General features: G+C 43.6%; 1 protein-coding gene across 1 annotated transcript in view; it reads left to right on the forward strand.

Moving 5' to 3' along the window:
- The window catches only part of XPR1 (xenotropic and polytropic retrovirus receptor 1), a gene marked incomplete at its 5' end in the record, with an annotated part of 243,198 nt that overhangs the window by 166,201 nt on the left and 52,907 nt on the right, over window positions 1-24,090 (forward strand). The window contains 3 exon segments of the mRNA XM_073593336.1: window positions 6,608-6,831; window positions 16,748-16,897; window positions 21,253-21,336. Coding sequence (XP_073449437.1) covers window positions 6,608-6,831; window positions 16,748-16,897; window positions 21,253-21,336 — 458 coding nt within the window.

Genomic DNA, 24,090 nt, shown 5'->3' on the forward strand with positions numbered 1-24,090 from the left:
AGGAGCAGGGCAGACAAGATGGGTGAACTAGAGATACTGTTGTACGAGGAGGATTTGGATTTTGTGGGAATTTTCGAAGACCTGGTTCAACAGCTCTCATGATTGGCTGGCAAACATTCAAGGGTATACCCTTTATCGCAAGGATAGAGAGGGTAAAAATGGGGGAGGGGTATGCCTATATATCAAGAATAATGTACAAGTGAATGTGAGTGAGGACGTCCCTAAGGGAGCTAGGGAGGAGGTGGAATCCTTATGGGTAGAGCTCAGGGATGAAGCTAGGGGGAAAATAATACTGGGAGTATGCTATAGGCCCCCTAACCTGAGGTAGGAAGGGGAGACAGATCTCCTATCACAATTTGGATTAGCAGCAAGGATGGGAAGTGTTATCATAATGGGGGATTTTAATTATCCAGACATGGGCGGAGGGAACCGCGCATTCATCTAAGGCTCGCCAGTTCCTAAATGTCTTGCAGGACAATTTTATGGGTCAGATGGTAGACGCACCAACTAGAAATAAAGCAGTACTGGATCTACTGATTACCAGCAATACAGACCTGATCACGAATATGGAAATACAGGGCAATTTAGGTAACAGCGATCACAGGTCAATTGGCTTCAGTATAAATCGCACAAATAGGAAAAACATAAGGGGAATACAAAGACACTGAATTTCAAAAGAGCCAACTTCCCTAAACTATGAACCTTGCTAGTAGGCATAAATTGGGATACAATCTTAGGAACAAAGAACACGGAGGCCAGATGGGTTTGCTTTAAGAGCATATTAAATAAGGGCATTAGCCAATGCATCCCATTGGGTAATAAATTTAAAAGAGCAAACAAAAGTCCTGGATGGCTTAACTCCAATGTAGAAATGCATATGAAAGCAAAGGTGAAGGCCTTCAAAAAATACATGGTTGAGGGATCATCATCAGCATTCAGACTTTCTAAAGAATGCAACAAGAAATGTAAGGACGGCTAAGATAGAACATGAAAGACACATAGCAGAGGAGAGCAAAAAAAAATCCCAAGAAATTCTTTAAGTATGTAAACAATAAAAAAGGGAGGACAGACCATATTGGACCCATAAAGAATGAGGAAAGACATTTGGTTACAAACGATCTGGAGATGGCGAAGGTATTACATAGTTACATAGTAGGTAGTTGAAAAAAGACACAAGTCCATCAAATCCAACCTATGTGTGTGTGATTATGTGTCAGTATTACATTGAATATCCCTGTATATTGTGGTCATTCAGGTGCTTATCTAATAGTTTCTTGAAGCTAACGATGCTCCCCGCTGAGACCACCGCCTGTGGAAGAGAATTCCACATCCTTGCCGCTCTTACAGTAAAGAACCCTCTACATAGTTTAAGGTTAAACTTCTTTTTCTTCTAATTTTAATGAGTGGCCACAAGTCTTGTTAAACTCTCTTTTGCAAAAAAGTTTTATTTCTATTGTAGGGTCACCAGTACGGTATTTGTATATTGACAATCATATCACCTCTCAAGCGTGTCTTCTCCAGAGAGAATAAGTTCAGTGCTCGCAACCTTTCCTCATAACTAAGATCCTCCAGACCCTTTATTAGCTTTGTTGCCCTTCTTTGTACTCACTCCATTTTCAGTACATCCTTCCTGAGGACTGGTGCCCAGAACTGGACAGCATACTCTAGGTGCAGCCGGACCAGAGTCTTGTAGAGTGGGAGAATTATCGTTTTATCTCTGGAGTTGATCCCTTTTTAATGCATGCCAATATTCTGTTTGCTTTGTTAGCAGCAGCTTGGCATTGCATGCCATTGCTGAGCCTATCATCTACTAGGACCCCCAGGTCCGTTTCCATCCTAGATTCCCCCAGAGGTTCTCCCCCAGTGTATAGATTGCATTCATATTTTTGCCACCCAAATGCATTATTTTACATTTTTCTACATTGAACCTCATTTGCCATGTAGTTGCCCACCCCATTAATTTGTTCAGATCTTTTTGCAAGGTTTCCACATCCTGCGGAGAAGTTATTGCCCTGCTTAGCTTAGTATCGTCTGCAAATACAGAGATTGAACTGTTTATCCCATCCTCCAAGGCCGTTTATGAACAAATTAAATAGGATTGGTCCCAGCACAGAACCCTGGGGAACCCCACTACCCACCCCTGACCATTCCGAGTACTCCCCATTTATCACCACCCTCTGAACTCGCCCTTGTAGCCAGTTTTCAATCCATGTACTCACCCTATGGTCCATGCCAACGGACCTTATTTTGTACAGTAAACGTTTATGGGAAACTGTCAGTGCTTTTGCAAAATCCAGATACACCACGTCTACGGGCCTTCCTTTATCTAGATGACAACTCACCTCCTCATAGAAGGTTAGTAGTGGTTTGGCAAGAACGATTCTTCATGAATCCATGCTGATTACTGCTAATGATACCGTTCTCATTACTAAAATCTTGTATATAGTCCCTTATCCCCTCCAAGAGTTTACATACTATTGATGTTAGGCTAACTGGTCTGTAATTCCCAGGGATGTATTTTGGGCCCTTTTTAAATATTGGTGCTGCATTGGCTTTTTTCCAATCAGCTGGTACCATTTCAGTCAGTAGACTGTCTGTAAAAATTAGGAACAACGTTCTGGCAATCACTTGACTGAGTTCCCTAAGTACCCTCGGATGCAAGCCATCTGGTCCCCGTGATTTAATAATGTTAAGTTTCTCAAGTCTAATTTTAATTCTGCCCTCTGTTAACCATGGAGGTGCTTCCTGTGTTGTGTCATGAGGATAAACACTGCAGTTTTGGTTACTGAAGCCCACCGATTCACTCGTGAAGACTTCGCCATCTCCCCATCCTTTGTAACCAGATGTCCTTCCTCATTCTTTATGGGGCCAATATGGTCTGTCTTCCCTTTTTTACTGTTTACATACTTAAAGAATTTCTTGGGATTTTTTTTGCTCTCCTCCGCTATGTGTCTTTCATGTTCTGTCTTAGCCGTCCTAATCGCACCCTTACATTTCTTGTTGCATTCTTTATAAAGTCTGAATGCTGAGGATGATCCCTCAACCTTGTATTTTTTGAAGGCCTTCTCCTTTACTTTTATATGCATTTTTACATTGGAGTTAAGCCATCCAGGACTTTTGTTCGGTCTTTTAAATTTATTACCCAATGAGATACATTGGCTAATGCCCTTATTTAATATGCTCTTAAAGCAAACCCATCTCTCCTCCGTATTCTTTGTTCCTAATATTTTATCCCAATTTATGCCTTTTAGCAAGGTTTGTAGTTTAGGGAAGTTGGCTCTTTTGAAATTCAGTGTCTTTGTATTTCCTTTATGTTTCCTATTTGTGTGATTTATACTGAAACTAATTGACCTGTGATTGCTGTTACCTAAATTGCCCCGTATTTCCACATCCGTGAATCAGGTCTGTATTGTTGGTAATCATTAGATCCAGTAATGTTTTATTTCTAGTTGGTGCGTCTACCATCTGACCCATAAAATTGTCCTGCAAGACATTAAGGAACTGGCGAGCCTTAAATGAATGCGCGGTTCCCTCCGCCCAGTCTATGTCTGGATAATTAAAATCCCCCATTATGATAGCACTTCCCATTCTTGCTGCTAATCCAAATTGTGATAGGAGATCTGTCTCCACTTCCGCCCTCAGGTTAGGGGACCTATAGCATACTCCCAGTATTATTTTCCCCTTAGCTTCCCTTTGGAGCTCTACCCATAAGGATTCCACCTCCTCCCTAGCTCCCTCAGTGATGTCATCTCTCACATTCACTTGTACATTATTCTTAATATATAGGCATACCCCTCCCCCTTTTTTACCCTCTCTATCCTTGCAGTAAAGGGTATACCCTTAAATGTTTGCCAGCCAATCATGAGCGCTGTTGAAACAGGTCTCTGAAATTCCCACAAAATCCAAATCCCCCTCGTACAACAGTATCTCTAGTTCACCCATCTTGTCTGCCATGCTCCTGGCATTGGTGAACATGCCACATAGTTTAGACCGGTCGCATATTGTCCTCGTATTGGGTTTTCGAGATTGCAACTAGGACTTGCTACTATACTTACCTTGTGTTTTTGTGCTTTGGTCAACCTACCACTAATGCCCCCAATACTACCCTCTGGAATATCTTCCACGCTGACTATCTCTACCTCTGGACCCTCCCCCCATCGCCTAGTTTAAAAACCCCTCTAACTTTTTGGCCATCTTCATTCCCAGCAGACCTGCACCCTCCTCATTTAGGTGCAGTCCGTCCCTTCTATAGTACCGGTTATCAACTGAGAAGTCAACCCAGTTCTCCAGGAACCCAAACCCCTCCTTACTACACCAGCTCTTCAACCACTTGTTTACTTCCCTAATCTCCCTCTGCCTTTCTGGTGTGGCTCAATGTACCGGTAGTATTCCTGAGAATACTACCTTGGAGGTCCTTTTCCTCAATTTAGCTCCTAAGTCCCTAAAATCGTTCTTTAGGACACTCCATCTGCCTCTGACTTTGTCATTGGTGCCAACGTGCACCATGACAGCTGGGTCTTCCCCAGCCCCTCCCAGTAATCTGTCCACAAGATCCGTGATGTGCCGAACCTGAGCGCCCAGTAGACAAAATACTGTTCGGCGCTTCAGGTCTTGTTTACAGATTGCCCTCTCTGTCCTTCTAAGAATTGAGTCCCCTAACACCAGAATCTGTCTTTCCTTTCCCTTCGCTGCCCCCCCACTCTCACTGAAGGAGTTCTTATCCCGGCAGCTAGGAGAGTCCCTCAGCTCCAGCTGTGCACTGGTTTCACCAATGTCACTCAGGAGGTGAGTTGCCATCTAGATAAAGGAAGGCCTGTAGAAGTGGTGTATCTGGATTTTGCAAAAGCATTCAACACAGTTTCCCGTAAACGTTTACTGTACAAAATAAGGTCCGTTGGCATGGACCATAGGGTGAGTACATGGATTGAAAACTGGCTACAAGGGCGAGTTCAGAGGGTGGTGATAAATTGGGAGTACTCGGAATGGTCAGGGGTTGGTAGTGGGGTCCCCCAGGGTTCTGTGCTGGGACCAATCCTATTTAATTTGTTCATAAACGACCTAGAGGATCGGGTAAACAGTTCAATCTCTGTATTTGCGGACGATACTAAGCTAAGCAGGGCAATAACTTCTCTGTAGGATGTGGAAACCTTGCAAAAAGATCTGAACAAATGAGTGGGGTGGGCAACTACATGGCAATTTGAAGTTCAATGTAGAAAAATGTAAAATAATGCATTTGGGTGGCAAAAATATGAATGCAATCTATACACTGGGGGGAGAACCTCTGGGGGAATCTAGGATGGAAACGGACCTGGGGGTTCTAGTAGATGATAGGCTCAGCAATGGCATGCAATGCCAAGCTGCTGCTAACAAAGCAAACAGACTATTGGCATGCATTAAAAAGGGTATCAGCTCCAGAGATAAAACAATAATTCTCCCGCTCGACAAGACTCTGGTCCGGCCGCACCTAGAGTATGCTGTCCAGTTTTGGGCACCAGTCCTCAGGAAGGATGTACTGGAAATGGAGCGAGTACAAAGAAGGGCAACAAAGCTAATAAAGGGTCTGGAGGATATTAGTTATGAGGAAAGGTTGCAAGCACTGAACGTATTCTCTCTGGAGAAGATACGCTTGAGAGGGGATATGATTTCAATATCGAAATACCATACTGGTGACCCCACAATAGGGATAAAACTATTTTTCAGAAGGGAGTTTAACAAGACTCGTGGCCACTCATTAAAATTAGAAGAATAGAGGTTTAACCTTAAACTACATAGAGGGTTCTTTACTGTAACAGCGGCAAGGATGTGGAATTCCCTTCCACAGGCGGTGGTCTCGGCGGGGGCATTGATAGTTTCAAGAAACTATTAGATAAGCATCTGAACAACCGCAGCATACAGGGATATACGATGTAATACTGACATATAATCACACACATTGGTTGGACTTGTGTCTTTTTTTTCAACCTCACCTACTATATAACTATGTAACTGACACTTTTTGGGGAACAGTGACACCAATACAGTGATCAGTGCTAAAAAAAACTGTATAAATGACACTAGCAGGGAAGGGGTTAACATCAGAGGGCGATCAAAGGGTTGGGTGCGCTCGGAATGCTGTGACTGAAGGAAAGCCTCAGAGATCTGTGTTTCTGCTTAGCAGAAACACAAGATCTCAATTTTTCTCCCTCACAGAACGGTGGTCTGCCTTGTTTACATAGGCAGACCGCCATTCTGCCTGTCCTGTGAATCACAGGTGGCCAGCCTTACCCACTGATTGGCTCCAATCACAGCAGGAGCAGGGCTCCGGCAGCATGCGCTCCAGAGCGAATCACAGGAATCGCATACAAGGGCCACACTGCCGCAATATATGTACGTAGTGTGGTCCTTAAGCGTTTACATTTTTTTTCACACAGGGCAAAGAACTGCTTTAAGTATAGACAACCTGTGGTTCTCCAGCTCTCCTGAAACTTCTTGTCCATTGGCTTCAGCCCATTGGCTATGGTGTTTTCACAGCTGTTGGAAGCAACCACTGTCAGGATTCTGATCAAAGCAACAAGACATCTATGTCCACACTGCATCTCTTAATTACTGTTTTTGTCTTTCCTTGCAGAAAAGTTGGCAGAAGCTCAGCGACGCTCAGCCACTTTACAAAATGAGCTGCAATCTTCACTGGATGCACAAAGGGAAATCAGCCGGTTGCCAACCCTCAGGCATCGTAGAAAAGCTGTATTCACCCTTTCACATGAGGAGCGAGTCCAGCACAGAAACATCAGGGACCTAAAACTGGCATTCAGCGAGTTCTATCTAAGCCTAATTCTGCTGCAGAACTATCAGGTACAACATGGCTTCTGTCATTTTGAGGCCAGACTTTTATATGGAGAATGTCATAGAAAATTGAGTACTGTCCGTGATACTTTTTTATTTGCACTAACATACAATTTTTCAGGACAAGCTTTTTGGGTATGGAGAATGTGGTAGACTTGCATTTAACTTGTTTCTTTTATCAGATACTAAAGACTAGATAATATACTGTTTATGGAAGAATGGAATTGGTAAAATTTTCAGAAATATATATAAAAGTTTCCATGGCCTTTGGGGCTCGTTCACACCATACGTGCATGAAAACTGATGGGAACTGAAGGGAAAACCGCGCAGATTTTACTTGCAAAGACATAAGTTGTTTTTTTTTGTTGTTTTTTAACAGAAGGAATGTTTATCGAAGTTGTAAATCATTACACATGAGAGCAGTTTGTTAACATAACAATAGGTATCCTCTTACTAGAGTTAATAGAAACAATTATGCCTCTTTAAAACCATCCACATTAGTTAACAATTCACCTTTTATATCATGTTTACCACAAGCATCAGCATCTCAACCTCCTACTAAGATCAGCAGTGGCATCCGCATTGTAACTAGAGATATAGCAGTACCTATATAAGCTGTACACCACAAGTATGTCAAGTAAACGGGTAAAGATAAGGGGGAGGAGGGGGGGGGGGAGAAGGCATAAGGATGAAGGAAAGAGGGAGCAAAGAGGGAGGGAGGGGATAGAGGATGCAAGAAAGTGGAGGGGAGAGAGAAAGAGAGGAGTCCCAAAAAGCAGTTTTCCCAGTTTGCAATCCAAGGGGGAGAAACATGCCCCAGTCGGCTGCTATTCATGTGTTTCTTTTCTAATTACAACCCAGTCTTTGACACTGTTCAGTCCCGCCATATCCATCTAGACCGTAATATGTCTAGCCTGCACCCAGGGCGCCCAAATTTTTTCAAATTTTTGAGGGCAATTACGTCCCATATAAGTAAGTTTATATAAGGGCAGAACTGCATTTATAAGTGCCCTCCAATGCCGGAAGTTGAGGGGGCTCTGGGAGCTTCCATTTAGACAGTATCATTTTCCTAGCATAATAAGCCGCATAGAAAACAAATAGTCCAGTGTGTTTGGTAGTGTTCAAATTGTCAGTAATGCCCAGTAAAAGTATCATGGGATCATTGTCCAATGAAAGACCTGCAACCCTATTCATATCAGCAACCACCGCCTGCCAGAACGCCCGAATGAGAGGATATTCACACACCATGTGAATAAAGGTACCCACCGACTGTCTGCATTTAGGTCAGGTATCCACCACCCCTGGATAAATTCTAGATAGTTTGGAGGGAGTGTAATACACTCTGCGCAAAAATTTTAGCTGGACAAAGCGATCCCTGGCCGATATCATAAGTGGAATGCATTGCCGTAACCCCTCGGTCCAATCCTCCTCCATCAGAGCAGGTATATCTTTTTGCCAAATCTCAAAGAGCTTAGCTGTATTCAAAGCATCTCTGCAGGTGAGTCTCAAGTATATGGAGGATAATGTGCGGTCAATCTCAGCTGCTGTTAGGAGGGACTCGACCGAATGCACATCAAGAACAGCCCCAGCAGGAAACTGGGCCTTTATGGCATGCTTAAGCTGCACATACCTGAAATACATCCACGGCGGTAGATGGAATTGCCGCTTGAGTTCCGCTAGGAAGAGGATCTGTCCCCCGGGCATGACGTGTTTTAGTGTGGAATCTAGCCCAGACTTGAGGGTCCGGTATAGATTGAAGATGCGGCAGAGAGGGGTTTCCCCAGAGCGGAGTGTGAGGAGAGATGGTACCCGCCTCAGCAAGATAGTTGGTAACCTGTTTCCAGGCCAGCAATGTTGTTTTCATGGGAGTAGTCATCTGAGGGCTATACCTAGGTCCACGGTGTACAAGATTGCTGAGCTCAGAATAGGACCCCAAGATGGCCGCCTCCAAGTTTTCTGCCGGGTTTGAAATATCTTGAGTAAACCACCATCCTACTGTGACCAGTTGTGTAATACTTCTTGAGGTTTGGGAGGGACAACCCACCCTCAGTAAGGGACATTTGCAGCTTTGTTTTTGCCACCCGAGGGACAGAGCCCCCTCAAATAAATGAGGAAATGATTCGATCAAGTTTAGTGAAGAAAACCGCAGGTACAGGGACCAGAGCGTGCCGGAACACATAGAGAAATTTGGGGAGAAATGTCATTTTAATAAGATTAACTTTTCCAACCAGAGTAAGTAGAAGATTCTTCCATACCCCGCATTTATGAGTAAGCTGCTGGAGGACAGGATATAGATTGTCGTCTAAGTATTTCTTTTGGTCTCTCTGAATATAAATGGCCAGATACTTGATACGGGATATTTGTTGCAAGGGAGTTTGTGGGTCTACTAATTGATTTCCCACCAATGGGAACAGGAGCGATTTGTCCCAGTTCACCCTTATCCCGGAGAAGTATCCAAATCTGTCGATGACAGCTAAAGCTGCTTGGGGAGAGCAGTGGGTATCCTTCAAATATAGCAGCATGTCGTCTGCATATAGAGATACTTTCTCGACCAGAAGGAGGAAAGAGATGCCTTGGACTTCCCCAGCGGTCCTCAGAAGCTCTGCCAGCAGCTCGATTGCCAATGCAAAAAGAGCCGAGGAGAGAGGGCAGCCCTGCTTGGTTCCTCGGGGCAGTGGGAAGGAGGGTGAAAGTATACCATTTGTCCGGACTCTAGCCGAGGGGGGCGATTATAGCGTCCTCAGCCAGGCGATGTATTTGTTCCCAAAACCAAACTTTTGAAGGACAAGCCACAGGTGTTCCTATTTCACCGAGTCAAAGGCCTTTTCTGCGTCCAGCGAGGCAACTGCCTCTGTGCCCCCCTCAGTCGAGATCCCTGCAATCACAGTATAGAGTCTTCTCAGGTTGATATCAGTACCCTTTCCCGGCATGGGTACATTCGCAAGGATCTTAGCGTCCACATTGAGCAGTGAGATGGGCCTGTATGAGGAGCATAGCTCAGGGCTCTTACCAGGTTTGTGTATTACCACTATAACTGCCGCCATCATCAAGGGGGGGGAGAGAAGAGGTCTCAAATGAGGCCGACAAAACCTCCAACAGCCTTCAGGCCAGCGTTTCCACATATGCCTTATAGAACTCTGCCGGGAGGCCATCATCTCCCGGTGATTTCCCTGCCTGCATGGAGCCAATAGCCTGCTGTAATTCCTTAAGGGTGAGCGGGGTGTCCAGGCTCCGGCGGGTCTCTTCCGTTAGGGTTGGAAGCTGGATTCCCTCCAGAAAAGCCTGGAGTTCAGCTGTGGAGTATCCATCCCTGGAGGAATAGAGGTCCCTGTAGAAAGAGGCAAAGCAAGCATTAATGCCTTCAGGGTCAGACACCAGCTGTCCATCAGAATTTTTAATGTTGACATGACCGATTGTTCTCTGGACAGCGACGCTAGGAGACGGCCAGTCCGCTCAACCTGTTCGAAGACTCTTTGCGACTGGTGGAGTAGCAGATTTTTAGCTGATGTGGTCCTCAGTAACAACACTTCGCGTAAAGCACATTGTAGGTCTCCACGCATCGCCTCATCTCTGGTATTCACGTAAGTTTGTTCAAGTGTGGCAACCCTCTGTTCTGCCATGGTCAAGTCCCGCCCAGTTTGTCGCCTAACCTGCCCTATCTTCTGCTGATAATAAATTCTCGAATGGGCTTTAAATGCGTCCCAGCTAGAAGGTGGGTCGGTTGCAGGGGGATTAGAATTCCAGTAGGCAGTGATATCCGCCTCAGCATCAGGGGCTACTCTTTTGTCAGAGATCCAGAAGCGGGATAAGCGCCACAGACAGTCGGGGGCCTGGCAAACATTCAAACGTAGCAGGACAGGGGTGTGATCAGATATTCCCCTTGGTAAGATAGATGTTTCTTGAACTTTTGGCAAGACTTAGCCACTGACATAGACCAGATCTATTCTGGACATGGCCACACAAGTGGCAGACTGACAGGTATATCTTCTTAGGAGGTTATTCTTCCAGCGCCAGACATCAGTGAGGCTGAAGGTGGATGCCCAGCGAGACAGCGGGGAGTCCACGCCCCCCTGGCGTCAGCCTGTCTAATGCAGGGCAGGGAGGCATGTTAAAATCCCCTGCCAGCACCACATTATCCACCAACATTTTGGCAAGATACTGGGTAATCTTATTCAGAAGTGTCAAAGATGCCAGCGGGGGGATATATAGCCCCACCACCGCCATTTGTACATTAGCAATACAGCATGCAGTATGACAAATTTTCCCCCGGGATCCAGATGTAAATCAAGTAAAATGAAAGACAGGGATTTGTGAATAAGCACGCTCACGCCTCTGGCGTATGAGGAATATGGGCATAATAGTAGTGCCCCACCCAGGGTTTTTTTATGCCCAAGGACTCAACTACCCGTCAGGTGGGTTTCCTGAAAAATGCATGTCAGAACGATGGGATTTCAGAAAGTTAAATACCATTAATATGGCACTGTAGAAACAGCCGAGTCAGGAAAACATCCGGATCCCGGGAAGCAGTCGTCACCACTTCTCCCCACATCCCCTCATTATCGCATACAGAGAGAACACAAGCATATTTTTGGGTAATACAAACACCTCAAATACATTCCTTCTTTTGAACTAAGAACCATTTCAACCCGTTCCAACACAACCCCCCCCTCCCCCCACCCCGCACACCCACCCAAACCAGGGTATGCTAATGTCCCGAACCAGACCATAGTCAATGACTATCTGGGGTCATGAACAGAAAGCAGCCACCCATTTATAACTGTAAAAGGAGTTAAAACAAAGGGGAAGAGAACAAAATAGGGGCAGGGCCGAACAAAGGGGTGTGCAGATACACCAAGTCTGGAGGAGATGCCTCCACCAGTTGGGAGACAGTAAATGGACTCCTGAATATTGTCCAGAGCAGAAATTTCCAGTGTGAGAGCTTTGTGATAACCAAAATCCATGGGGGATCATATAGAAATCTGCAATCAGCAGGTTTAACAGCTAACAGTCAATCACTCGTTCAATCGGGTCATATATAGTTCTCCAGCTGAACGTGAACTCTGAAGGGGATAACTCCTGTTCCTCTAAGAAGGGGGATGATGGAAATAGGGGTGCAGAGTTAACTCCATGTGTGCCAGCTGCAGGCCTTGGTTACAGCTGTGTGCTTTAAGCAGGGAAAGATTGTGCTTTTCACACGTACCTGAAATTGTGCAGGGGGATAAGTAACTCATCCACAGAATGTTTGCATAGAGATGGTAGCAGTCAGGGTAAGTGGTAAGAAGGGAACAGTCTAGTACTCACAAAGCATGTTCACCGGTCATCTGCCGGTGCAGGAGGTCCCTGGATCAGCGAGATGGCAAGGTGTGTTCAGCCATTGAGAGACCTCAGCTGGCGAGGTGAAGAACCGTGAGGACTCACCATCCTGCACACGAAGGTGCGCTGGGCAAAACATACTATATTTGATGGCCTTAGCTCTCAAAGCCTGTTTCACCTCATCGAATGATCTCCGGAGCTTTTGGGTGTCCACCGAGAAGTCAGGGAAGAACATCAGACGCGCGGACTCATGGTTTGCCTGCATCTTCCTGGCCTCTCTTAGAATTAGGTCCCGGTCACGGAAGTTTAGCAGCCTAAATATAAAGGTGCGTGGTGGAGAGCCTGGCAGTCCGCGCTGTGGTGGCACCCTGTGCGCCCGCTCCACCGCGAAGGACAAGAAGGCCGCCTGGGAAAAAATTGTACGGAGCAGCCGCTCCGTGTACGCAGCCGGGTCAGGCCCCTCCGATCCTTCAAGGAGGCCTACAATACGCAGATTGTTCCGCCGATTGCGGTTTTCCTCTGCTCTAGATTCGAGGGATCTCACCTGGAGTGTGTTCAGGGAGGCTGTGTGATCGCGGACTGTTTCCTCCGTATCACCAATCCGGCGCTCCGTCTCCGTCACCCTCTGGCGGATCTTGTCAAAATCCTGCCGGATCCAGCTGGCCCGTGTCAATCTTGGTGGTGAGATCCGACAGTGAGGATTGGCAGCCGGTAATCGCCCGCATGAGGGCATTAAAATTACTCTGCTCTAAGAGCGCAGGATCCGAGGCCTCCGTCTGGGACACCCTGCTGTTCTTGGTAGCCATGTGTGCCGCTGCCCGTCCTGGAGACATGGTATGTTTAGGAGCGTTCCCTTGCTTCTGTGCCTTAGGTTTGTTCTGGGTCCGTCTCATTCCCTGTCGGGGATGATCCAGGGGATTTGTAATGGTCTTAGGCAGTCTCAGATTGTGGAAACAGGCTAAAATCCCCCCGATGGATGCAGAGCTCCTCAACTAAGCGTCCTGCACCGCCGCCATCTTGGTCACGCCCCAGCAGAGACAGAAGTTTAACCGCCTCAATACAGTGCACTTTCACCCTCTTCCTGCCCAGGCCATTTTTTAGCTTTCAGCGCTGTCACACGTTGAATGACAATTGCGTGGTCATCCATTCATGAAATTTGACCTGGGCACATATATCTGTAGTGTTTACTTATCTCTCTTCAAAGCCCTAAGTCCTGTGGCTTTCTCCTGCTCCATTATTCTGTTATCAGCATGGTAACTTCTGACAAGTCTGTCAACTGAGATAAAATCAGTTGGAAATTTGATTAGCGGATATCTGGTCTAATTCACCGCACTGCTATGCACATTTCTTCCTTTGTCTGCCTATGTGGAGAGGGGGTGTGTGCCTTTCCTTTAATCCGCTGTCTCACAGTGTATGGCAAGAATTCACACCCACAGGTGAATCGGGAAGAGAAAATTCTAATAGGACGTGCACTTTCTAAACAGTATATAAAGCTATATACATGAAAACTTATGTAGGGAGATATTTTTTACCTCTGTGTATCATCTGAGGCTGTTCACTTCACTGGGTATATGTGAGGGTTTACGTCCACTTTAAATATTTACAGAATTTTATGTGCGGCCCCTTTGGGTGATGTCAAGGGCTGCACTTGAGCCCACCCCCTATATCAAGAAAGTTGACCACCACTGACTTACTAGATGTAGCTAATTCTACTAGACTATATTACAGCACACACAGTGGCCACATTGTTATGCAACAGAAATTGTTTTTTCGGGCCAGTTTGCTCCCAACAAACTATCGTGATATTAAAGTTGAAAATCTACTTTAAATTGAGATTCTGGGTTGAAACCATTTCAACCATACAGTTGACATTCTGTTAGTAATTCCATTGAGGGCACTGCAGGGTCAGTTATTGTGATGATTGTATAAATAATTTTTGAATAATCAAAGAAAATGCAATGAACATTACCCCAACATTCCAGGTACAAAAATTATCCCTAATTCTTATCCTAATTCCATTCTAAGAAAGGTAAATTACAAACAATTGTATAGCACACTAAACAGTCATAAACTAAAATTACCATATTTATTGGCATATAACACGCACAGGCGTATAACACGCTCCTTCATTTTAGGAGGGACGTTTCGGGGAAAAAAAATCAAATTTTAAATAAAGAACTTTGAAGCAAAATAAGGGTCAGTGCCCATCAATGCAGCCTCACCATTGCCCATCTGCAGCCTCACAATTGCCTATCACTGCAGCTTGATCAATGCCCATCTGCAGCCTCACAATTGCCCATCAATGCAGCCTGATCAATGCCCATCTGCAAAAAAGTGCGTGTTGTACGCCAATAAATACAGTATTCACTTCTGTTCTAATGATCAGAAATACCAAGTCAACAGTAAAAGTCTACATTTGCTTATGTTGAAATATATTTTGATTTATAAAAATCTTTTTGAGTCTCCTATTTTTTTTTTTTTTTATTTATCTTTTTAAACTTAAACTAAATGTGCTAAAAGGGTGAAAATCACTAAACCTGCAGCTAGCACACCATTGGATACAAAATGGTAGTATCAAACCCAAACAAAAGTGCATCGCTCATAAAAAAAAAATACTAAAAAAAATAAAAAGATAATAGTCCAAAGTGTGTCTCTATAATGGCTTGTCCAGGCAAGCAAAAAAAAAAATGAATGAAAGTGTGAATGAAAGATGAAATAATCTTCATATAATGAAAAATATTCCTCTAAGTGAAAAGAACAACGCACTCTGTGTTCCCACTCCAGTGCCCAAATCAAAGGCTTACTGAAACGGTATGACCTCACGCTGCAAAGTCATATAGTGCTTGAAAGTTGTTAGCTCAGATCCTGGTTATTTGATATTGCCACTTCAATCCATCATATATATCAACAGCCACTCAGGGAAATGTGCATGAAAAAAAGGAAATGCTTCACATAGTATATAATCAATGGTAACCAGTATTTATTAAAAATAATGCTACTCACATGTATAAAAACAGACAGCCTTGTACAAGTCAAATTGCCCAAAAGAATGCACAGTTTCCAGATTTCATGATGACGTCACAAGCGCAGACTCTGGATTACATGTTTCACCAAACGTGACATCTTCCGAGGCTTCCTAGATTCTTGTTCCGGTTTACCAAAATTGTCTGACTGTATTTGCCAGAAATATCAATTTCAGAGCCATTTTGCAAGTTGTTGGCCTGCCTTTTACCTCTGAGTGTGGTATATGGCCTTATTAAAAGGTCTCGCTCCAACATTATGCTTCTTTTTCCTTCCATTAATACAGTGAGTAAAAAGAACTGTTCTCAGCTTTGAGCAGAGCTGAAGCTGAGCAGCTTATTTATTTGTTTTATTTATGGAAAACCAACACTCAGCAGAGAAGTGCGATCAAAAAAAATGAGAATGTGGTTACATTAAGTCCCGGTTCACACTGATGCAGTGTGGGATTCACAGCGATTCCTGTGCGTTTCTGATGCGGGTGTCAGTGTTAACGAAACCCTCTTTAAAAACTGCCTGTTTTTACACCCCTTCCCTAACTGCCCACCTAAATTCTATCATGCTACCATTGCAGGCTGTGAAGTTTTAAAGATAGGTTCACCTTTGGGAGTATGTTACACATTACACCCATAGGGTGTAACCTGCTTCAGCATGTATCGCTTCCTGAATGCTTGAAAACCTCATTCCAGACAATCTGAAAAGTGATCAGCATTGGTTTGCCTTTCAGGTGGGGCAGTTAGCACTGCTGCCCATGTAAAAGAGGTCTTTGATGCCAGAGATTGACCTTTTAAGATAGATATGCAGCACAGTGGTGTAGTAGTTAGCACGTCTGCCTAGCAACACTAGGGTTGACGGTTCAAATCCCAACCACGGCACTACTTGCCTGGCGCTTGCCTGCCCATGTGAAAGAGGTCTGTGCCTGCGTGGGTTTCTCCCGTTACTCTGGTTTTCTCCCACACTCCAAAGACATGCTGGTAGATTAAATGGCTCATGTGTAGATTGGCCCTACTATGAGTATGTATAATTGTGAGTTAGGGACCTTAGATTGTAAGCTCCTTGAAGGCAGGGACTGATGTGAATGTACAATATTTTTGTAAAGTGCTGCCTGAATTGACGGCGCTATAGAAGTACCTGTAATCAATAAAATAAATCCTAAGAAGCAAGAACATCTCTCTCAGCTCTACTCGTTCAGATGAAGTTCTTTAATTCAAGATGTATGCTGTCGGCAGTGCTGAATACAACATGAAAACCAGTTAAAAACAAAATATAAAAATTACAATTTATTTTATTATATGCAATAATAAAATACATTTACATAAAAATCACACTCTTGGCAGAGTAATACATCTTTTAGAAAAGCCTAAACCCATATGTAACTGGCGGGAATTAAATCACAATACACCCCATGCAAGAATGTCTTCACAGTGCTGCCTATGTCTCTGGGCCTGCTGGTTGTGATTTTCACTGAAGATAATTCTGCTGATGCAGCTTTTCATCATAAGCAATTTAAAAGTCCCAAGCTTGTTTTTGTATTAGTAGAAGTAGAACTTCAAGTTTTTCTTAAACCTATATATATATTTTTCTATTTCGCTAGAATCTGAACTTCACAGGGTTCCGAAAGATCCTAAAGAAACATGACAAGATTCTGGAGACGGGCCGTGGTGCAGACTGGAGGGTGGCTCATGTGGAGGTGGCGCCATTTTATACCTGCAAGAAAATTAATCAGCTGATCTCCGAGACTGAGGTACGTCTATATACACTGAACAGGTTTATTTCATCTCTACTTGTTGTGGTACACAGAAAACTTGTTTCAAAATCTCTTTACAGTGGGCCTAATCTTCCCTCATCTAATTTAGAGGAGGTAGGAGGTACTGTACCATGCAGGGACCAACTTACCAAGACATGAGGTGAAGTGCGATCAGGAAGGACATTCAAAGAGTGAATCTTTTCCTCTTTGGCCACCCCAAGTCTTAGGGGGAAAACATAGGGAATTCACATATTTATAGGATATAGGCCCCTTTTACACGGGCGTCTCCGTTTTGCGGATTTCGCTTGCTCAGCGGATGATCTCTCCATTGAACTCCACTGAGTAGATGGATGACAGGTCCTGTCCACTCCACTGTGCAGAGCGGACACGGTCCCGCTCTCTACTATGGGTAAATCAGATGGAAATTAACCGCCTGCCCGTTTTCATCCGTTCCGCCAGACGGATGGAAAATAGGACCACCATCCATCTGGATTTTGCGGGCAGCATCAGAATGGATAGCGGCGAATGACAGCGGACATGTGTCTGCTGACATCCGCCTCTCCAAAGAAGGGACTGCAAGGTCCGATCGGGTCTGCCTGAAAAACGTTTAACCTCAACCATGTCAGTTTGTCACTATAGCTACAGAAGCTATGAAGCAAACATATTTTTTTTTTTTGTCCCATTAGTTTAACTTCTTTTTATTTGTGTTAGTTGTTAATTTTTATTTCCTGATTGTCACATTCCTTTTTAACCTGGATGTGATGTTTTTTATTTTTTTTTTAAGCAATGTTTGTCATTTGATGTAGTCACTGCTCCCTAAAGACTACTATACTTTGTAATTGCAGATTAGTAATGTATCTTTTAAAGTGAGGCTAACACCTCGTTCACACTGAATGCGGCTTTGAAATTAGGCTACTTCAGCGTAATTTCAAAGCCGCCGGTCAGTGCGATTTCACGTGTGGATGGTCGAGATCTGTGCGGCTTCATGCACAACTTCATGCACAGATGTCTAAGCAAGTCACACATAAAATCGCCAAAAATAGTGCAGGAACCTTTTTTCAAATTGGTGCAAGTTGGAGGCACATTCATTTGAATGGTTCTATAGGCACAAATAGGGTGTGACTTTTAAACTGTCAAATCACATGACAACTCACATCGGTGGGAACGGTGCTAAATATAAAGTTCTCTTAATTTTAGTTAGGGCTCATTTACACTTCACAATGTGGCATTGGACACGCTTTTTTGAAGCACTCTGAATGCCATTCAAAGCAGCTGTCCCTAAATAAAATGGTAAGCTTACAGTCTTGTTTACACATTTGTGTTTTGCTTTGCTTCAAAATGTATACCTGCTTTCTTGGTGCTTCAAAGCCTCCATAAAAGTCTATAACAAAGCTTGCTTAAAGCACCTGCAGCTTTTGAGATGCTTTTATTTAGCTTTGTTTTGGAGGTATTGCAGGTATGAGATATCCCAGGATGCACTGGTAAACCAACGAGCAAACCGGAAAAACCTCATCAGCAGTCACTTCTGGTTCATGTGTATATATTCTGGGATTGTCTGGTGCAGACGTCACATCTGGTGAACAGCAAGAAGGTGAGCAGGGTCTGGATTGGAGCAGAGCAACTAGCAGACGACACACACGATGTGCAACATGGGAACGCTATAGCGGGGACTGAGCGTCAGAGTATGAGCAGAGCTAGGGGACTGGAGCAGAAGAAACTAGCAATGTCACACATGGTGTGCACTGTGGGAGCAATCTAGCGGGAGGTGAGTGGGGACCAGGGAGAGAGGAGGATCAGCAGAGCTGGGGGTTACTGCTGAGTGGGGCATCAACAGATCTGGGGGTTACTACAGAGCGGGCAATCAGCAGAGCTGGGGGCACTGCTGAGCAGTGGATCAGCTGAACAAGGGTACCAATAAGCTGGAAATCTGCTGAATGAGGGTACCAATAAGCAGGCGATCTGCTGAACCAAGGGTACCAATGAGCTGGGGATCTGCTGAATGGGGGTACTACTGAGCTGGGGTTCTGCTGGGCCCCTTTAAAACAAAGCTAATATCAGTAGGCACAGGGCATTTGCTAAGCTTCATTAAAGCTTCAAAAAAGCACCACCGAAGCATTATCTAAGGTTTACAGAAGCATCAAAAAAGCATATTGAAGCTGTAGACTCTTCAACGTTTGTTAACGTTGAAGCGTAAGTGTAAATGAGCCCCTATTTGCTGACTGTTTGTCATTTGCTCATTAGTGGTATTAGCAGGTGCACTGTCATTGAATGTGCAATATCTGCAGTTTGGTTTTTTAAAACTAACAAGGAAACATGAAAGTAGAACTTCTGATTTAAAAAAATAAATAAAATCCACAAGATAATATTGCCACAGTGTCTCCTAACTGTCTTGATGGTTAATTCCTATAAGCATTTGCACTATCGATGGCCCCAGTTGATAGGATCTGCTGAAACAGGGACACAAAAAAGGTTTGTGACTCTGATGACACTGCTCTTCATCTCTGCACTGCACGGACCACTCCAGTCTAATCACCACTTTTTAAATCCCCTGGCTTCCAAGTATACAGCTTGGAATGCTAGAAGATTTATTCCTAGCACCTGTTTACATGTCTTACTCCTCCACAAATCTGTCATCATTTCAAACTCTGTTGCAAGGATAACATGACCGTAGCCAAGTTTGGGAGCAGAATTTGCATTATTATAACATTTTATTTATCTAAATTAATTTTTAAAATGTTCAGCGTTACTGTTCTCATGTGTAATATGTCATTGATCTTGCACTTTTTTTTTAATGAAGGTGAAAGGATTACATAGTAAGGTTGAATAAACACACAAGTCCATCCAGTTCAACCTGTGCTTTTATAATTATGTCTTTTGACATTTCCCATATCCAAGTATATTGTGTTAAGATGCACATCTAAAGGTTTTTTTATAATTATCCACACTTCCCGCTGCCACCACTAATTGTAGAAGCGAAATCCACTTCCTAACTGCCCTAACAGTAAAAAAAAAAACAAAAAAAAACCTACACAGTTTCAGGTTTCAGTGCCTCCTTTACAGTGATGCCCATCAGTGCCTCCCATAAGTACCAATCAGTGTCTCCTATCAGTGCCACCTCATCAGTGCCGCCTTATCAGTGAAGGAGAAAATTATTTACAAAATTTTGTAACAGAAAGGTTTTTTGTTTTTTTTTCCAAAATTTTTGGTCTTTTTTTTATTTGTTTAGCAAAAAAGAAAAATCCCAGAGGTGATCAAATACCACCAAAAGAAAGCTCCATTTATGGGAACAAAATGATAAAAATGTAGTTTGGGTACAGTGTTGCATGACCACACAATTGTAATTTTTAAAAGCGACAGCGCTGAAAGCTATAAATTGGCTTGGGCAGGAAGGTGGGAAAGTGCCTGGTATTGAAGTGGTTAAAAAAATATATAATAAATTCAGATTTTTTTTTTTTTTTTTGGTAAAAAAATATGTGCATTTATTTTTTTTTTTTAGGTGCCTGCAGAGCATAACACCCACAATCAACAGATCCCGGGTGCAATGTCAGGCTCCTGTAGACTGACTTCCTATACAGGCAAACAGTAGCTTAAGACCTGGAAGAATCAAACTACGAAGGCACTCTCCAGCACCCTCGCCGGGGACCCCTAAGCGCTGGCACCTCCTGACCCTTTAAGAGGTTTCAGGCGCCAAAGGCGGGCTTTTCAATATGTGGCCGCCGTGATTGGCTGTCACAGCAGTCACATAATCGGAAATCCGGTAACTGGAGCTCGCAGGGTGCACACTCAGCACAGCATTGTTTATATTTTGGTACGCATATATGTGGCCTCTGGGCGTTAAGGCCCAGAGGCCACATATATGCGTATGGCCGGCATTAATTAAGAACTACAAGCTATCTGCCGCAGTTTATGCTTTCACCGATAGCTGTGAATGAATGATGCGACTGTGGGTATGGCGAGTATCCCCCACCTGCTGTCAGTTGGGGGGGCAGGGGGTTGCGGCAATGCTGTTTTTGGAACATGTTACACCCTGATTGTGGGTGTAACGGGTTACTAACAGTGAACTTAGCCTTTAAGGCAAAGCTTTATTATTAGGTAGACTGCTTTCCCCTTCATCTCTATACAGTAGCCCAGATCCATGCCTATGCACCCCAGCAGAGGGTTGCATCCCAGAGGCTATGGCAGTGGAAGGCTGCTCATCTCTGCCTCAAATGTCTATAGTAGCCGTTCAGAACACCCTAGGTTCTTAATCTTCATACCTATGGCAGCAAGTATCGCCAAGATACCTGACATCATCACTGGACTAAGACCTGTTTGTAAACTTCTCACACTTTCTTACGTTTTTCTGTTTTTAGGGTCTAGTGACAAATGAATTGGAAGATGGAGACAGACAGAAAGCCATGAAGCGTCTGCGTGTGCCACCCCTCGGAGCTGCACAGGTGAAAAATTTGGGCTAGAGAATCAACAAGTTTTTCTACTGTCTTTAGTTCCCTGTTCCTAGCTTCCTAAAAGAACCTCCTAACTCTGTTTGGTCAGGCCAGCTGAGGAATTCTTCACCCCTGACCATGGTTATCAAGTGGCACCCAGAATGCAGCTAATGAGAGACACTCAGTTGTTGTTTTTTTAATAATACCTGCAATCTATATGGCGAAAACCCACATTTTTCTCCATTTTAGGTACACAGTAGCTTGCAGTCGTAGTGACACAAGCAAGCAGTTCCATCAGTATTATGGCACTGAAAACTACAAATGCTGGAAGAAGTGTATTGATGCTGTACACTCTTTATAAGAAAGCATTTCATAAAAGCTTATCTTACTACAAAGATTGGATAAAGACTTGATACAATTTAATTTAAAGCTGCAAACAGCATGATCAGCACCGAAAGTATGTCTGTACTACTCGGTCAGTATTCTTCTATTTATGGTCTTGGTGGTGGTATGCATTACTTGCACCCTTTTGTAATTGTGTTTTGATGTGTACCTCAGACATGCCATAATTTATGTTGGCAAAAAGATAAATACTCTGAGTGAGGAATGATCCTGAATCGTATTGCATGTGACCATTGATGGTCCCTCTCGGTCTAATGCATAAACAGATTCCAGCTTAACACACATTATAACAGAACATAGAGGCTGCTGCTGCAGACCTCTCCTTCTGAAAATGCTAATTCTCTGGCTGTCGCACTGCGGCTCTTGGTGCATTTCTCTGTGGAAGAAACCAGAAGACGATGTGCATAAGATGTCAGTGGCAGAATGATGGACAGCACTTAACATGACATCGCTGGAGGAGAGCGCACCTAGTAGGTAAGTCTGCCTGACATACAAGTATAATTAGTACAGTTCCTACTTTTTTTTTTTTTTTTAACCCCTTTTCAGCAGCCATATGCAAAATGGTCAGAAATATGTACAGTGGGTATAGAAAAGAATCGCCCCCCTTTTTAAAATAATACATTTTGTTGCTTTGCAGCCGGAACTGCAGACAATTTTTGTTTTATCCAGCTATATTTACTGGTGCAACTTAGAACATCCAAGTGAAAGATTTACATTGCCTTGAAAAATTATTTCTACATTTTGTCATGTTGCAACCAAAAACATAAATGTATTTTATTGGGATTTATCTGATAGGCCAACACAAAGTGGCACATAATTGTGAAGTCGAAGGAAAATGATAAATGGTTTTACATTTTTTTTTTTTTTTTTACTAATATGTGAAAAGTGTGAAGTGCATTTGTATTCGGCTCCCCTGAGTCAATACTTTGTAGAACCACCTTTTGCTGCAATTACAGCTGCCAGTCTTTTTGGCAGCTGTATGTCTCTGCCAGCTTTGCACATCCAGAGAGTGACATTTTGCCCATTCTTCTTTGCAAAATAGCTCAAGCTGTCAGATTGGACGGAAAGCGTCTGTGAACAGTATTTTTCAAGTCTTGCCACAGATTCTCAGTTGGATTTAGGTCTGGACTTTGACTGGGCCATTCTAACACATGAATATGCTTTGATCTAAACCATTCCATTGCAGTTCTGGCTGTATGTTTAGGGTCGTTGTCCTGCTGGAAGGTAAATCTCCGCCCCAGTCAAGTCTTTTGCAGACTCTACTAGGTTTTCTTCTAAGATTGCCCTGTATTTGTCTCCATCCATATTCTTATCAACTCTGACCAGCTTCCCTGTCCCTGCTGAAGAAAAGCATCCCCAGAACATGATGCTGCCACCACCATGTTTCACAGTGGGGATGGTGTGTTCAGGGTGATGTGCAGTGTTAGTTTTCTGCCACACGTAGCGTTTTGCTTTTAGGCCAAAAAGTTCAATTTTGGTCTCATCTGACCATAGCACCTTCTTCCACATATTTACGGTGTCCCTCACATGGCTTCTCCCAAACTGTAAACAGGACATCCTATGGCTTTCTTTCAAGAATGACTTTCTTCTTGCCACTCTTCCATAAAGGCCAGATTTGTGGAGCGCACGACCTGAGCTGTGGATCGCTGCAGTTAGTTACCATGGGCCTCTTGACTGCTTCTCTAATTAATGCTCTCCTTGCCCAGCCTGTCAGGTTAGGTGGATGGCTATGTCTTGGTAGGTTTGCAGTTGTGCCATACTCTTTCCATTTTCCGATAATGGATTGAACAGTACTCTCTGAGATGTTCGAAGCTTGGGATTTTTTTTTTATAACCTAACCCTGCTTTAAACTTCTCCAACTTTATCCCTGACCTGTCTGGTGTGTTCCTTGGTCTTCATGATGCGGTTTGTTCACTAAGGTTCTCAAACAAACCTCTGAGGGCTACACAGAACAGCTGTATTCATACTGAGATTAAATTACACGGCTGGACTCTATTTACTAATTAGGTGACTTATGAAGGCAATTGGTTCCACTAGATTTTAGTTAGGGGTATCAGAGTAAAGGGGGCTGAATACAAATGCACGCCACGCTTTTCAGATATTTATTTGTTAAAAAAAAAATTGAAAACCATTTATTTTCCTTCCGCTTCAAAATTATGTGCCACTTTGTGTTGGTCTATCACATAAAATCCCAATAAACGGAGAAACACCCCCATAACAGGATATTACCACCTTCATGCTTTACTGTAGGAATGGTGTTATTTGGATGGTGAGCTGTGTTGGATGTCTGCCAGACCTATCGTTAGGTGTTGAGGCCGAAAAATTAAATTTTAGTCTCAACTGACCACCTTAAACGCACCTTGA

Source organism: Aquarana catesbeiana, linkage group LG07 (genome assembly GCF_042186555.1).
Source record: "Aquarana catesbeiana isolate 2022-GZ linkage group LG07, ASM4218655v1, whole genome shotgun sequence".
In the NCBI taxonomy this organism is placed as follows: domain Eukaryota; kingdom Metazoa; phylum Chordata; class Amphibia; order Anura; family Ranidae; genus Aquarana; species Aquarana catesbeiana.